The sequence below is a fragment of the Lucilia sericata genome, unplaced genomic scaffold (genome assembly GCF_015586225.1).
Source record: "Lucilia sericata isolate MDLA Ls3-8-SP2 unplaced genomic scaffold, ASM1558622v1 Contig000389F_arrow, whole genome shotgun sequence".
NCBI classification, from domain to species: Eukaryota; Metazoa; Arthropoda; class Insecta; order Diptera; family Calliphoridae; genus Lucilia; species Lucilia sericata.
Window position 1 is genome coordinate 178,701 of NW_023994407.1, and position 16,770 is coordinate 195,470.

Sequence of the window (16,770 nt, forward strand, 5' to 3'; positions counted from 1 at the left end):
TACGAGATTTTCGTAAGAGGACCTTGTATCGGAGCTATGACCAATTATGGTCCGATCGTACAAAAATTCCTCAGTAACGTTATTAATGTATATAAAGAAAAAATTTTAGCTAAATTCTGTATCTATATCATTATTTGGTAATGAATATTGCATTTAAGTGATTTTCTGGAGGAAACCCTGTATGGGAGCTATGGACCGCTAGTGAAAAAATTTTATAGTGTCATTTCTGTATATAAGAGCAATATTTGTGCTAAAAGTATGGATATCTTAATTTAGTAATGAGTTATGTGCGTTTAAGTGATCCAGTATATTTTTTCTCTAAAAGAATTCTATTGACATAAGATTTTCATTTGTAACATTTTGTGAAGACATCAATATTCTGACGGTAATTATTAGCAATAAACTCATTTTCCGGGAATATGTACTTTTGGATGGGAGGTATATGAAATTGTGGACCGATTCCGCCAATTTTTAATAGAAATCAAGCTCTCGGGTATATATAAGTTTGTCGTTCCGTGTGTAACCCCAAGAAATATTCATCTAAGACCTAACAAAGTATATACATATATTCTGGGTCCGTATTTTTTCTGGATCGATCCATATTTGGTTACATCTCCTATATAAAGTGCACTTCAAAAAATCACATAATCGCACATATTTCATTACCAAATTAAGATATTTTGCTAAAATTCGACACAAATATGAATAAATATACGAAATTTGTTCGGATAGGTCCGTTATTGGTCATAGCTCTTGTGACAATCACCTAAACGCACATATTTCAATAATTAATAAATCTATTGGAGTAAAATTCGACTTCGAAAATTACTTACAATGCACATTGACAATCAAAGTTATCGGGATAAAATTCACATTTATGTCGAGTGTAATCATTCTACGCAGTTTTTTTCCGGATCGGTCCATAAATTGTCTTAGCTCCCATATAAGATTTACTTCTGAAAATCACTTAATACCACTTAAGTCGTTATTAATCAATTAATAACGAATATCCGGATAAAATTCGACATGAATATGTTCTGTGTATAGATAAATCATTCTATTAAAACGTTTTCGAACTGGCCTATTAATATAAATTTTTTTTGACCTAATTAAAATTAGATTGACATATGCATATACATTTATTAGTACCCTCAATGCGGAAACAAAAATTTTGCCAAGTTATCTAAAAATTAGATAGTTAAATGGGTTTTAATAAAAAGTAGCTTGCTGGTGGAGGGTATTTAATATTCGGCATAGCCGAATATAGCACACTAACTTGTTTATACCTCATTGTTATAATAAACATTGATACTAATTACTTGGTGATATCAATATGTATTCCAAAAAAATTTCAATCTCAATTACACTAAAAACGTTTAAAGATCAATGATAAATCGTTGTAGAACAACACAATTAATCAAAATAAGTAACTTGTTAAATTGTTTAATCGCAAACTAATTGAATACAGTCAACTGTGCGCACACGCTGCTGCAATAACTACGTTGACCCATAAGGACACAGAGCTCTAGCTTTCTAGTGCGTGTATTCACTGGACCAACATTCTTGAGCTTTAGAATTACAGATGTCTAGGATCTGTTTTTTATTTACAGGCAGTGAAAATCCACAGAACTGATCTATTGCCAGTTCACTTAAACATAACTGAATTAAAAAGTTTAATGTTTGACTTAAACAATTTGTGTAAGAGCCAAAATCTCTCTATGTAACTTTTCAATGATCGGTCTATAATTTGCCCTACTTTTCTATTTACCTAAAGGCTACCCATAATTAAGCCGAAAGTTCTTTCAATATACGCGACATGATACCTCTAACGTATACCTCTGATCGGCCAAGTGTACTAATGTACTAGGTCAAAAGGAGTATAAAAATTTCTATATTTAGGGGTCCGCGAAATCAAATGAAGGGGTCTGTAAAGCAAAAACCCGAATTTTTGTCTAAAATCTGACAAAAAACGAGGAAATGGAATCCTATTTTCGGGACTTCTTGTCGAAACCCTTGTAAGCCCATGAAGTTCAAACTCAATACCTAAAATCGCCAACACTTTCTCTTCGCTCATGTAAATTTCATTCAAATCGGTCAACCCTTTTTGATTTACAGATTTATATCCCTCTTAATTTCTTTTCTATACCACTGTGCAGCATCTAGTGTGATTATCAGTACATCTAACATTGTTTAAAATAAAAAAAAACTCTAAAAGCTGGGATTCACTTTTTTAATAAATCGGAAACTGAAATGTATATGTATGTACTTATCTTTAATTATTCTCAACACCACAAATAAAAAAGCCGGCTATAAGAGAATTTTGAAAAGTCTCTCTGTAAATTCGAGAGAGAAACTAGGTACTAACATATAAACAGAATAGGATCGATTAGCGTCATACGTATAGTTATAATTTAAGTCTATATATTCGGAACTTCAAAGTCTAGTAATTTAATTTCGTGGGAGAGATGATGTAGGTTAAGTTTGGAAATTGTTTCCAGTTATGTAAATATCTAAAAGTTGTCTCAAAATCGATAGTTTATCATGAAAAGTTTTGACAAAAGAAGAGTCTTTATGAGTGCACAAAAGAATTTACATTTAAACTTATTTATTCCCCAAATTCTGCCAGTCGCACAAATTTTATTTAAACATGAGATGGAGATAAAAATGTGTAGAATGGCTCTTTAGAGAATACACTAAGTCTAGTCACTAGAACTAATAATCAATAAAATAAAAAAAATCACCGGTATCATACATATAAGTAGCTCAATGTATATTAACCTAAACTCAGTTGCAGTTTAGCTCTAGTCCAGTTTGGAACTGACGCTAAACAAACAGTTATTAAATTTATTTACGGAGTTTTGTTTGTTTATAAAGTTTGTTCTAGTGTTTAAAAAAAATTTGTGAACAAAAATCTAATCTATATTGATTAACTAAACAATTTTAAATAATTAATTATTATTTGAATAAATATTACTAATTTAATTAAAAATCATGAACCGAACATTAAGTTCAGCTTTAATATTTTTACAAATTTTAATATTTGTTAATGCAAGCGGGTAAGTTTTTTTTTTTATTTTATTTTAATAATTATTATAATTCACTTTTTTGGGGATTTTTGATTAATTAATAAACGTCAATTGTTTTCCCAGAATATTTATTTGTGCTTATAAACAGTTTTAGTAAGAAATCTGTATATATGTATATACAGTATGTTGGTGTTGTTTTTTGTAGGTTTTCATTATGTTGCACTAACACTTGTGTTAATAAATATCTTATCAGTTGAATAGGTGTTGAAGGTCAGAACTGGTTCTTCCCCAAACATTATATGGACATTGTATCAAGTAAACTTATACCACGACATATAGTGGAAAGACTATTTATGATGTGTTGTTTGCACATACGTTGCAAATAGGTATTTCTCCACAATTTAAAATATGCCAATCGATCCAGAATAATATTATGAGTCCCTATCAGCCATGGAGTGAGTACTTTTTTGGGGTTCAAAATACTTAATTAATTAATTAATTTCAAAGTCTTGCGAGTAGTCTGAACTAGTTTGTTGTCTAGTTTATAGACTATGCACAACTCTACTCTCTTATCTACAACTCTTATCTATGGACTAACCTATTGACTAGTCTATAGAATAATCTATTGACCAGTCTGAACGAGTCTATGGACTTGCCAGTAGACTATCCTTTGGATTAGCTTATTGAATAGTCAATTGACTAGTGTATTGACTAATCAATTCATTAGTATATTGTCTAGTCTGTGGACTAGTCTATTGTCTAGTCTGTGGACTAGTCTATTGACTAATCTGTGGACTAGTCTAGTGTATATAATATGGATTAACACATTGAATAGAATATTGACTAGTCTGTGGACTAGTGTATTGAGTATACTATTTAATAGTAGACTATAGACTAATCTGTTGACAAGCCTGTTGTCTAGCCTATGGACTAGGCTCTTTATTAATCTGTATAGTAGTCTATTGACTATACTATAAGATAGTCTATTGACTAGTATAGGGATTAGTTTATTGACTAGTCTATGTACTAGTTTATTGACTTGTTTATGGACTAGTATATTGAATTGTCTATAGACTATAAAGTCTGTTGACATGTCCGTTAATTAGTCTATGGACATGCATATCTGTTGAATTTTATCAAACCTTTGGTAAGACATCAATCAAAAAATATTTTTAGGTAACAAAATCGCCTAAGTATGTACATATATCGTTATTTACCTGAGCACTCATACAGGACCTTCTTTGCTCGATCATTATAAATCTTGAATTCACATTTAAAGAAAAATTCTAATAAAATAGACTTCAAAAACAACAGCCATCATTGAAATTCTATAAAGACCCTATAAGACCGTTCATAAGGCCGGTTGAGGGTAATCAAATGGTCGGTTATGTCCGACTATACATTGTCACCTGTTTTTATTGTCAACAGTTTTCAAAGTATTTTCTGATAAAGCATTTGTTTTGATGATCCTCATGATCTTGTTAATTATAGGTTAAGTTTAAAATTGATAATGAAAATATATAAAATGACATAAAACAAATATGAAAGTACGACTATATGATAACCTACATCGATATATAGCAATTTAGGTATAAAGTTTTTTGTATATAGGAAACTTATATAACGAACTGTGGTGAGACTGTCAAATAATATACCGGTTCCAATGGTGTTCTATGGACTAAATTTTCGACGATGTTTTTATATACTGCTAATTAAAATGATGGTTTTAGATCCGTGAAATTATATATATTCTAGATACGTATTGAATTCTATGACGATTCTACGTCCGTCTGTCTATTGAAAATAGGGTCCAAATGGGAGAAAGTAGATAGATTAAAACTACGATATATTACTTATGCAAAATAAATATACTTCTTAATTAAGTATTTAATCTCGCTTTACAGTTTTTACTCCATTGTAGCACCTGGAACCATACAGTCCCAGCATGATTATTCCGTCAGTGTCACTCTACATGAAAACTCAGAGCCGGCAACAATTAAAGTTGGCATAAAAGGACCATCTTACAATGAAGAAAAAACCATCGATATTTCACCCTCCCAAACAGAAATAGTCAACTTTGAAATACCTAAACTACAATCAGGAACATATCAATTAGAATCGGAGGGTATTAAAGGTTTGATATTCAAAAACTCTACTGAATTGAATTTTAAAAATAAAGAACCAAAAGTCTATATACAAACTGACAAGGCGGTCTACAAACCGGGAGATTTAGTACAATATCGTATTATTGTTTTGGATGAAAATACAAGACCAGCAAAATTAGAACAACCCTTGACTTTAGGCTTTAAAGATGGCGGCGGCAACTTTGTTAAGCAAATCAAAGATATTAAACTAAACAAAGGTGTGTATACGGGAAATTTTCAATTATCTGAACAGCCAGTTTTGGGTAATTGGCTAATAGCGGTGAGTTTGGGCCCTAACGAAGATGATACGAAAACTGAAAAGAAATTTGAAGTGGCCAAATATGTTTTGCCAAAATTTAGTGTGGATATAGAGACAGTTAAAGATATTGCTTATGGAGACCCTTTGAAAATAACGTTACGTTCCAAGTATACATATGGTAAACCGGTTAAGGGCAAAGCTATCATTACAGTAGATGCCGGCTATGGCCAAGCTAAGGCTGAGAAAATCATTGATGTAGATGGCAAGGGTTATGCCGAATTCGATTTGAAGAAAGATCTGAATTTGGAATTGTCCAACCCAAATAATCGTTTCGGTTATTATTTATATGTGCCACCCATTAACATTTTGGCGGTCATGACCGAAGAATACACAGGCAATAAACAAAATAAAACGACTTCGGTGAATTTACATCGTTCTCGATATATAATTGAAGTACCTCAAAATGCTTATGAATATGTAATCAATAAACCATTTGAAGTGAAGGCATTTGTGAAAAATCTCGACGGAACACCCGTTCAAAATGGAAAACATGTAGCGAAACTTTCGATAGGTAGAAATCGTCAATACTATGGATTTTCTCCTTTACCAATTGAAGCTGAATTAGAGTTTACTAGTGAACTCGATAAAAATGGTATGGCCTTATTTAAACTGACTATACCTTCGGTCGGCTACTACCATGATGTGAAAGTGACATATGCAGATCAAACTAAGTATCTAGGACCTTTAACGGGTAAGGAAGCTTCTCAGACTAAAGACAATGAAATTAAAGATGGTGAAGAAGATGTAGGACCTCTGAAATTGGTAAAGAAAACTGAAAAGTAAGTAATGGAGCTTAAAAATATTCGTAGAAAAAATTGTTATAAATTCCTCTTAATTTCAGACTTCAGCTTGATCAAGATGTTGTTGTCGATGTTAAATCGAATAAATATATTCCCTACTATGTCTACGCCCTCGTGGCTCGTGGTAACATTATTAAACAAGAATACGTTAAATTACCAGAAAATGTCAAATCTCATAAACTTAAATTTAAACCCTCATTTGAAATGGTACCCAAGACACATTTATATGTTTATTTTGTACTTGATGGTGATTTAAAATTTCAAGAAATTATACTTAATTTCCCCAAAGAATTTCAAAATAAGATGGAAATCACGGCACCCAAACAAGCCAAACCCAGTGAAGAGGTTACATTAAATATCAAAACTGATCCAGATTCATTTGTGGGTCTTTTGGGCGTGGACCAGAGTGTGCTATTACTACAATCTGGCAATGATTTGGATATGAGAAAAATTATTGACGATTTAAGTACGTATGATACTTCGACTCCTTATATTAGGGGTTATGGAACTTATCCGGGCAAATCATCGGGTTTGATTACCCAAACCAATGCAAATTATCCTTATTCCACTGGTAAGTTGTTTCTTTAGTAACACTATAATATAAACTATAATGTAAATTTACTTAATCTTAAATCTCACTTTCAAAGAGGAAGCATTTTACATAAGTGATTCTGAAAAATTTCCCGATATTGAAGATTTGATAATAAACCGATTTCAAAGTGAAACTGGTATAACAAAATCCGAAACTAGCAGTGATTTAAATTTAAAGATACGTAAAGAGTTTTCTGATATATGGATTTTCAAAATTATTAATAGGTTGGTTCAATCCCTACTCCGGCTATTTATACAAAATATGTAGGGTAAAAACTTTATCTTTCTGGGTGTTGGTTTTACCTATGTAGATCCCAAGGCTTTAATTTTTGTATTTTTATTAAGATTTTTCTGAATAATTTTACTGATTTTAAAATATTTTTTAACTAAAATATTTTCTATATACTATTCTATCGAAATTCTTATATTAAAATTGTTATACATATGGATGTAGTTGTAGTAATTAAAACCAGAACCACTTCTTAAGTAACATCCTTAAAAGCACTTCTTTATGGAACGATTAATTGATTTTCCCCTATTCGGCTATTGGACGCTATTTTGTATGAACCAAATTTCATAAGGATCGGTCCATAATTCACCATACTTTATTGTCAATAAATCGTTCAAGGTATTCAGAGAAATTCAACAAATATTTCCGTCATTAGTTAATCGAACTTCCCACAAAAGATCCACTTCCTAATATCATCCTAATTTCCATAGTTGTGTGTCTTCTTTTGGAATGAAAGTCACAGTTATCCAAATTAATTAATCGTCTAAATTTTATAAAATTCAGAGAAATGAAAAAATGGCTCAATTGCAACAAAACGTTCAGTAACTATAAAAATAAAATAAAATTTTCAGATTATCCTCGTATCTATTATAGTAGACCAGCTTCTGGAATGGGCTTTTCAGGAGCAATGGGCTTTCCAGGACCAATGCCTCAACATGGAATAAGGGGATACGGATTGGTTCCTCATATCCTTGATTCAGCACAACCACAATATTCAACAGCTGGCCTTCCTAGTTCCAGTATGATACCAAAAATACGTAAAGAATTTGTCGAAAATTGGATTTTTAATAATTTAGAAAAGTATGAAAAATCAAAATTCCAAATGTTATGATATATGCTACTAATCTTCCAAAAAAATTGGATCTGTTTAGCATTATTTGTGCGTGTGTGTTATGTGATTGTTTTATTTTTAAGAAGATATTCATCGGGTTTAAATTTTTATTTTCAGAAGTTATTTATTAAGTTATCAATGCGCTAAATCAGAAATATTATTACATCATTTAAAAAAAAAGTGGAACTTTGACATTTTCAGACTTTTATCCCATATATTTTGAAATGCCTTTGGGTTCGGATATTGTACCTTTTAATAGTGTAAGCATCACAGGAGGTTCTCTTTTCGGTATAGCACAGCCACAAGCTAGCTTTGCTGCTGCTCCTCCTCCTGCTAGTACCAGCATAGAATCAAATATCCGTAAAGAGTTCATAGAAAACTGGATTTTTGAAAACCTAAATAAGTACGCAAAACAAAATATTTTTATTAAATTTAAATTGTCAACGTAATTAACTTGTTAGTACAATTTATGTTAAATTTAATTCAAAATTTAGTATAATAGGTTTTTGTTTAAATTTAGAGCAAATATTAATTAACAAATGTTCTTAAAGCCCAATGAAATCGGGTGGATTTATCTAATTGGGTCAGCTTAACAAAGTTTTTGTACGAAATTCGAAAATTCATTCTGGTTTTGGGAGTAGCATTCGTAAGGTCCATTTTATCATAATAAATTAAACATATTAAAAGCACGATAGGATCTGAACGGTGGGAGTTCTGGAGAGTTTGCTTGATATTGAATATAGGAAATAGTTAGTTCCGGTTGAAAGTATTAATCAATAGACTGTAGACTATGGAATAGACTGTAGACTAGACTATAGACTAGACTATAGACTAGACTATAGACTAGACTATAGACTAGATTATAGACTAGACTATAGACTAGACTATAGACTAGATTATAGACTAGACAATAGACTAGACTATAGACTAGACTATAGACTAGACTATAGACTAGACTATAGACTAGACTATAGACTAGACTATAGACTAGACTATAGACTAGACTATAGACTAGACTATAGACTAGACTATAGACTAGACTATAGACTAGACTATAGACTAGACTATAGACTAGACTAGACTATAGACTAGACTATAGACTAGACTATAGACTAGACTATAGACTAGACTATAGACTAGACTATAGACTAGACTATAGACTAGACTATAGACTAGACTATAGACTAGACTATAGACTAGACTATAGACTAGACTATAGACTAGACTATAGACTAGACTATAGACTAGACTATAGACCAGACTATAGGCTAGACTATAGGCTAGACTATAGATTAGACTACCGGCTAGACTATAGACTAAATCAAATCTAAACCTTATAAATGAGTAAAACGTTTTTTGATACGAACAATCCCCTGATTTTATCTTATTATTATGCATTTTTTTTCATTATTGAATTTCTATGATCTTATTAAAATCTCTTATATTACAGTATATATCACAAAACGAAAGATCATAGTAGAATCTGAAAACAGTATATTATTAGCTCTTAGTCGTAATGATTCTCTTCCGGTAAGTCAGCTGCCAGTAAATATGATTAAAGGTCCTCCAAGTAATCCATCAACCATATTCGTAATACGTGAAAGTTTTATAGAATCTTGGATTTTCAACATCTTTTAAAAGTAATTATATAAGAGGTAATAAAAACCTTTTAACAGGGTTTTGCATTTAATACAGTTATATAATCAAATAACCAACTAAACACAAAATCAAGATTTCCCATTAAATTATTGAAAAAAATCTCTGTGTAGAATAACAAACATAATTTGCCAAAATCGGTTGCGGTAATCATTATAATAATTGGAAAAATCTGCTTTTGCGATTCATGGATATTTTTGAACATTTATATTTATATAGCGAGAAATATGAAACAATAAATTTGTATGACTGTGACCCCAAATATTTAGCGTGGTAGCCACTTACACAATACGGTTGAAAGCATTTAGGTCTGTTTTTTAGTCTACTTCTATTGTATGTATGAGCGTATTAAAAATTGTCATAAATTGTTTCAGAGGAATACGATTTAGTTGACTTTGCATTTGTGGAAGAACTTGAAGGTGAATTACAATTTCATATATTATCAGAAGGAGGTTCAGAAACGATGCCGCAAGCTGAACAAGTCACTACGCACCTTCGTATTCGTAGCAACTTTGAAGAAGTTTGGATTTTTCATAGACCTAATAAGTAATTTCAATACATAAATTGTAATATTCTAGAGTTATTATATACTTATTATATCGACAGAATCGATAGTTACAAACAAAAGTTACTGACAAAATCTTTATTTAGAATTGATCGGTTATAGTAGGGGCGATTTGGTTCGTCGTCACCCTTCAGGCATTTTACAATAAAATAAATTGTTCATTTACTAAACAAACATAATCCATTTTTAACCTTACAAGGGTTTATGTCTTAAATAAGCATTTAAACTCGGCTTAGATTTAAATATTTCCTAGCTCATATTCTCTCTGAGAACTCTATATTTAGCTTATCACTACTATATGTATATAACTTCTGCACGTTTTATGTCCTAAATCGTACAAATTATTGCAAAAACGTACATATCTAAAGCTTTTTGTGTTGCAAATCAATTCATGTTTAATGCACAAAATATTTTTTAAATTTAAATTAATAATATATTCTCTTTCCCTTTTCCTAATAATAATTCTCTCCCCGACAACTATGTTTAGCACCGATAAAAATGGCTTGGCTACTCTAACTAAAAAAATTCCCGATACCATTACTTCATGGGTAGTGACCGGTTTTTCTTTGAACGATAAAACTGGTTTTGGAATGGTGACAAATCCTACTAACATTGAGGTATTCCAACCTTTCTTTGTGAGCACCAATTTGCCTTATTCCGTAAAGCGGGGTGAAGTTATATCCATCCCAGTAATTATCTTCAATTACATGGATAAAGCTTTAGATGCTGAAGTTACAATGGAAAATACCGATGACGAGTACGACTTTACTGAAATTTCCAATGAAATTGAGGAATTAGTTTTGGAGGAGAAACAACGTGTTAAAAGAGTAACTGTTCCCTCGAATAGTGGCAAAAGTTTATCGTTCATGATTCGTCCCAATAAGGTGGGAGAAATAACTTTGAAAATTAAGGCCATAACACCCCTGGCTGGAGATGCTATACACCAGAAACTTAAGGTAGAACCAGAAGGTGTGACAAAATATGAAAATCATGCCATTTTTATAACTCCCTCTAAAGAACCTATAAAGGAAACACTTGAGGCTGTTATACCCAAAGAAGCTGTTTTGGATTCAGAATATTTGGAATTTTCTGTAGTTGGTGATATCTTAGGTCCCACTATTAAGAATATTGATCAGCTGGTGCGCAAACCCTATGGTTGTGGTGAACAGAATATGGTTAATTTTGTGCCCAATATTTTGGTTTTACATTATTTGGATGCTATTAAACGTAATATGCCAACTGTGGTTCAAAAAGCTAAAAGTTATATGGAAGTTGGTTATCAGCGTGAATTGACCTATAAACATAAAAATGGTGCTTATAGTGCTTTCGGTGAGGGTAGCAGTGAACCGAATAGTTGGCTCACCGCTTATGTGGCTCGTTCCTTTATACAGGCTAAAAAATATATTACCATTGATTCCGATGTCATTGATCAAGCATTACAGTATGTAGTATCAAATCAATTGGAGAACGGACAATTTAAACAGACTGGACGTTTATTCCATCCGGCTCATCAGAACGATGTGGGTTTTACTGCTTTTGCTTTGTTGGCTCTTTTGGAAGATATGGTAAGTATTGTATAACAATAGTTTTGTAATTACATGAAAGTCAGGTTCTTTAGAAAATACCTCCCCTAATAACTGATTCACAATTAACCCAAATTTTGCCTTCTATATATAATATTCTTTATTAACCCCTTTTTAATTTAGGATTATTCCAACAAATACAAATCTGAAATCGAGAAAGGTATTAAGTATCTGGTCGCTAATATTGACAAGGAAAGTGATATTTATGCCCTCGCTCTAGTAGTGGTGGTCTTAAAGAAAGTACAACATCCTAGTGCTGACAAACTTATAGAAAAACTTGAAAAATTAGCTCATGAAGAAAATGGTCTTAAATCGTGGACAAAAACATCAAAGGATCATAGCAACGATATTGAAATTACAGCATATATATTGGAAGCTTATGTATACACTGAACCAGCTGGAAAACTATTACCCATTATTAAATGGCTGATAAGTAATCGTAATAGTATGGGCGGTTTTGATTCAACGCAAGACACAGTTGTCGGTCTACAAGCTCTAATCAAGTTTGCTGAAAAGTATATTCCTGGTGGAGATGGTAAAATGATGATTACTTTCGAGGCTTTAGATGGAGAGGGAAAAGAAACCACTAAAGGTAGTTTTTCAGTGGATAAGGAGAATTCATTGATTCTGCAAACTCATGTGGTAAGTTAATTAAACCTTAGCGATAACTTTACAATTTACATTATATTCCTCTTTGCAGCTTCCCAAATCGTCTCGTCAAATAACATTGGAAGCCAGTGGTGAAGGCTCATCACTGGTTCAATTATCTTATCGCTACAATTTAGCCACCAAAGACGACAAACCCAGTTTCAGTATCAAACACACAATTCAGCCCACCGATTATCCCAATCTATTACAAATGGATGTTTGCGCTGATTTTGTTCCCGGAGCCAACAGTGACATAAAAGAATCTAACATGGCCATTATGGAAATATATCTACCATCTGGTTTTACCGCCGATACCGATAAGTTTGATGCCATACGTCAAGCCAATCAAGTGCAACGTATTGAAACTAAAAATTCCGATACAGCTATTATTATCTACTTTGATTTCCTTACGGCTGGCGAAGAGGTGTGCTTCAAAGTTAATGCCGAGAAGACTCATGCCGTTGCCAAGCAAAAGCCAGCCGCCATCACCATGTATGATTACTATAATTCGGATCAACGTGCCACTGTTTACTATGAAGTGAAGTCATCGTTGTGTGATATTTGTGAAGAGGGTGAATGTGGCAAAGGCTGTGAAAATAAAGGAGGCAATAAAATTGCATAAATTATATCAAATATTAAGAATTAATTACATAATTACTTATATTGTCATGATATAAATAAAACATTAAAATTTGTATAATTAAGATTTTAATTAAATAAAATTAATTACAATTCATGTCATATTTACTACTTCCTTTACATGCTATTTAAAAGATTATTTACCTCAGTGGAGCCTTGGCCAATTTTGGATCGATTTTGAAGAAATATATATACATAAATTTTGCAGAATGATTTCTTTATATACAAAACAAATTCGGGTCGAATATCATCCTGATATCGACATTATTTCTAAAGTTATTTAAGATTAAATCCAGGGTTTAATATTTAGTTTTATTTTTTTAAATGTCGACTGAACTGAAGAAAGTTCAAGTATTTATTTTTCCCTCACAAGCTAACTGAAGTCAGTCAACTGTGTCAACTCATTGCTGCAATAACTTGCAAGTGGTTTTGTTTTTCTTCAGCAGCCACACACACAAGCAGCGGCCATGTTAAGTTTTTCAATTCAGCCGAACTGAACACAACGACTGAACAGTAAAAACTGATTTGCGTGTGCTGCTTACGTATTGCTTAGTTCTTGGTTTCGTTTTCTTACTAAGGGACGCAAAAAAAACTGATAGTTTGACTGGTTAGTAAAAATCAAGCCGACTGAACAATAAAACTTGATGGGTTGTTTGTTCAGTAAGACTTTGTTATTGTATGCAATTTGTTTTAGTATATTGTATGTTTTTGTGTTTAAAGTTGACAAAAGTAAATAAAGTAATTGATAATTATTGCTAATAGAAATTGTTAATTAATTTAAAATTTATAAAATTATAAATTACTATACTTATAAATTTAGATATTTTCTTTAAATAAAAATTGATTTAAATTTAAGCTTTTTGATGATTTTTTAGTGAGATTTTGTTATTGTATGTATGTATGTTAGGGTGGGTCGAAATTTTTGATCAAAATTTACTTGATCAAAATTAAGCAACAATTGGTAATAATATAATTTTTACTTAATTATTGGCAAAAATTGCCTTTTTCCCGAATTCCTTCAAATTCACATTGCAGGTACGGTAAAACTATGAGAGGTATTAAGCTCATTCTTTCTGTGTTTAATTCTTATATATATCCTTTATAATATCCAGCATAGAAAACTTTAATTTTTAATAATCCATTTAACAAAATTTTTTAAAGTTTGAAAATGGAGTTTTGGAGATGCTGTTAAAATAATGGCCCTTTTTTGACCACAGACTAAACCGAGTAACCGTTATCCAATTTGAACAAAAATTCGTACTAGCACATTTATGAACCTTATAAAGATAAACATAATAGTTTTTTGTAAAATTTTTCAAAACTAACAAAAATTTTCTTATATTTACTTCAGAATCACAAAATTCTCGGGGGAAATTTTAATAACTCAAAATTTGTTTAACGAAATTTGAGTTTTTCCATCTTTTTGGAAAGACAATTTTGTAGACATTACGATTTTGCTATAAAATGGTGCAATAATTAAAACTTAAAGCCTCATTTTGTGAAAAAACTCCAAAAAGTGCCATTTTTCCCATATAAACGCAGTTACAAACTTTGGCAGCGATGCGCGGGCTCTTACCCTCAAAATAATTGAATAATATTTCAGAGTCTTCCATTTGACGTTAAAATACAACACAATTTCACTATTAAATGTTGATCCGAGCGAAAAGCCTATTTTCGACCCACCCTAATATACATACATACATATGTACATACATACAATAACAAAATCTCACTAAAAAATCATCAAAATGCTTAAATTTAAATCAATTTTTATTTAAAGAAAATATCTAAATTTATAAGTTTAGTAATTTATAATTTTATAAATTTTAAATTAATTAACAATTTCTATTAGCAATAATTATCAATTACTTTGTTTACTTTTGTCAAATTTAAACACAAAAACATACAATATACTAAAACAAATTGCATACAATAACAAAGTCTTACTGAACAAACAACCCATCAAGTTTTATTGTTCAGTCGGCTTGATTTTTACTAACCAGTCAAACTATCAGTTTTTTTTTTACGTCCCTTAGTAAGTAAACGAAACCAATACGCAGCACACGCAAAACTGTTTTTACTGTTCAGTCGTTGTGTTCAGTTCGGCTGAGTTGAAAAACTTAACATGGCCGCTGCTTGTGTGTGTGGCTGCTGAAGAAAAACAAAACCACTTGCAAGTTATTGCAGCAATGAGTTGACACAGTTGACTGACTTCAGTTAGCTTGTAAGGGGAAATTTTAATGAGTTACAATTTTTTAAGCATGGTACTAAATTTAGTCAAATATTTAGTAATTTGCGACTGCAATTAGCAGTTTTTTGAAACCCTGATTAAATCATTTTCGGATGTGGATATTACATACATATGTGGGAACTACATATTATCAATCATAGATTGATTTGTTTATGCACAAAACATATTCGTGTAGAATTTTATCCCGAATCAGTATTAGTTTTTGAGTAAATTAAAATTAAGTGATTTTCGGAAGTAAACTTTATATGGGAGTTTTCGCTAATTGTGTGTCAAACCGGAAAAACTTTCTGTATATGTACAAAACACATTTGTGTTAAATTTTCTTCCGATACGGCTATTTGTTTATGAGCTATATAACACCGTACGACAAAAAGAGAAAAATTTCGTTAGACACGAACCGGATGATATACGTCTGAAACTATAAATTTAATGGAGAAAAACTGCGTTTTCAACTTTTTCATTTCGTGATCCTGTGTCATTTTTGAAGGACTTCAACATTTTAAAAAGTATTTTTCAAAAAATATTTTAAAATACTTCTAATGATCAAACAATGCCGAATTTGATGCCGAGAGAACAAGAAGCGTTCGGAAATATTTTGTATAATATTTATTTTTTACTGACAGGATAAAAAGATGTCAAAAATGTTTTTTAAAATTTTTATCCTTTAATATCTATTTAGGCTTTCAATATATTGTTTTCAAAAAAATTTTGAAAAGAAAGTCTAGTCTATAGTCAGGTCTATAGTCTAGTCTATAGTCTAGTCTATAGTCTAGTCTATAGTCTAGTCTATAGTCTAGTCTATAGTCTAGTCTATAGTCTAGTCTATAGTCTAGTCTATAGTCTAGTCTATAGTCTAGTCTATAGTCTAGTCTATAGCCTAGTCTATAGTCTAGTCTATAGTCTAGTCTATAGTCTAGTCTATAGTCTAGTCTATAGTCTAGTCTATAGTCTAGTCTATAGTCTAGTCTATAGTCTATAGTCTAGTCTATAGTCTAGTCTATAGTCTAGTCTATAGTCTAGTCTATAGTCTAGTCTATAGTCTAGTCTATAGTCTAGTCTATAGTCTAGTCTATAGTCTAGTCTATAGTCTAGTCTATAGTCTAGTCTATAGTCTAGTCTATAGTCTAGTCTATAGTCTAGTCTATAGTCTAGTCTATAGTCTAGTCTATAGTCTAGTCTATAGTCTAGTCTATAGTCTAGTCTATAGTCTAGTCTATAGTCTAGTCTATAGTCTAGTATATAGTCTAGTCTATAGTCTAGTCTATAGTCTAGTCTATAGTCTAGTCTATAGTCTAGTCTAGTTAGTCTATAGTCTAGTCTATAGTCTAGTCTATAGTCTAGTCTATAGTCTAGTCTATAGTCTAGTCTATAGTCTAGTCTATAGTCTAGTCTATAGTCTAGTCTATAGTCTAGTCTATAGTCTAGTC

General features: G+C 31.4%; 1 protein-coding gene across 3 annotated transcripts; it reads left to right on the plus strand.

Moving 5' to 3' along the window:
- Positions 1–2,761: 2,761 nt before the first annotated feature.
- On the plus strand, positions 2,762–13,189 carry LOC119604386 (CD109 antigen-like). 3 transcript variants are annotated; one of them, XM_037956947.1, is made up of 8 exons: positions 2,762–2,920; positions 2,958–3,056; positions 4,931–6,268; positions 6,331–6,860; positions 7,742–7,970; positions 10,710–11,787; positions 11,929–12,447; positions 12,506–13,150. In XM_037956947.1, exons 2-8 carry the CDS (start codon positions 2,992–2,994, stop codon positions 13,073–13,075), a joined length of 4,329 nt encoding a protein of 1,442 aa, XP_037812875.1. In that variant the 5' UTR covers positions 2,762–2,920; positions 2,958–2,991; the 3' UTR covers positions 13,076–13,150. The 3 variants fall into 3 exon arrangements, with proteins under 3 accessions (XP_037812875.1, XP_037812876.1, XP_037812877.1); XM_037956948.1 differs by lacking the exon at positions 7,742–7,970 and adding an exon at positions 8,203–8,404 and having other exon boundaries at positions 2,762–3,056; positions 12,506–13,189; XM_037956949.1 differs by lacking the exon at positions 7,742–7,970 and adding an exon at positions 10,032–10,203 and having other exon boundaries at positions 2,762–3,056; positions 12,506–13,189.
- Positions 13,190–16,770: the final 3,581 nt, after the last annotated feature.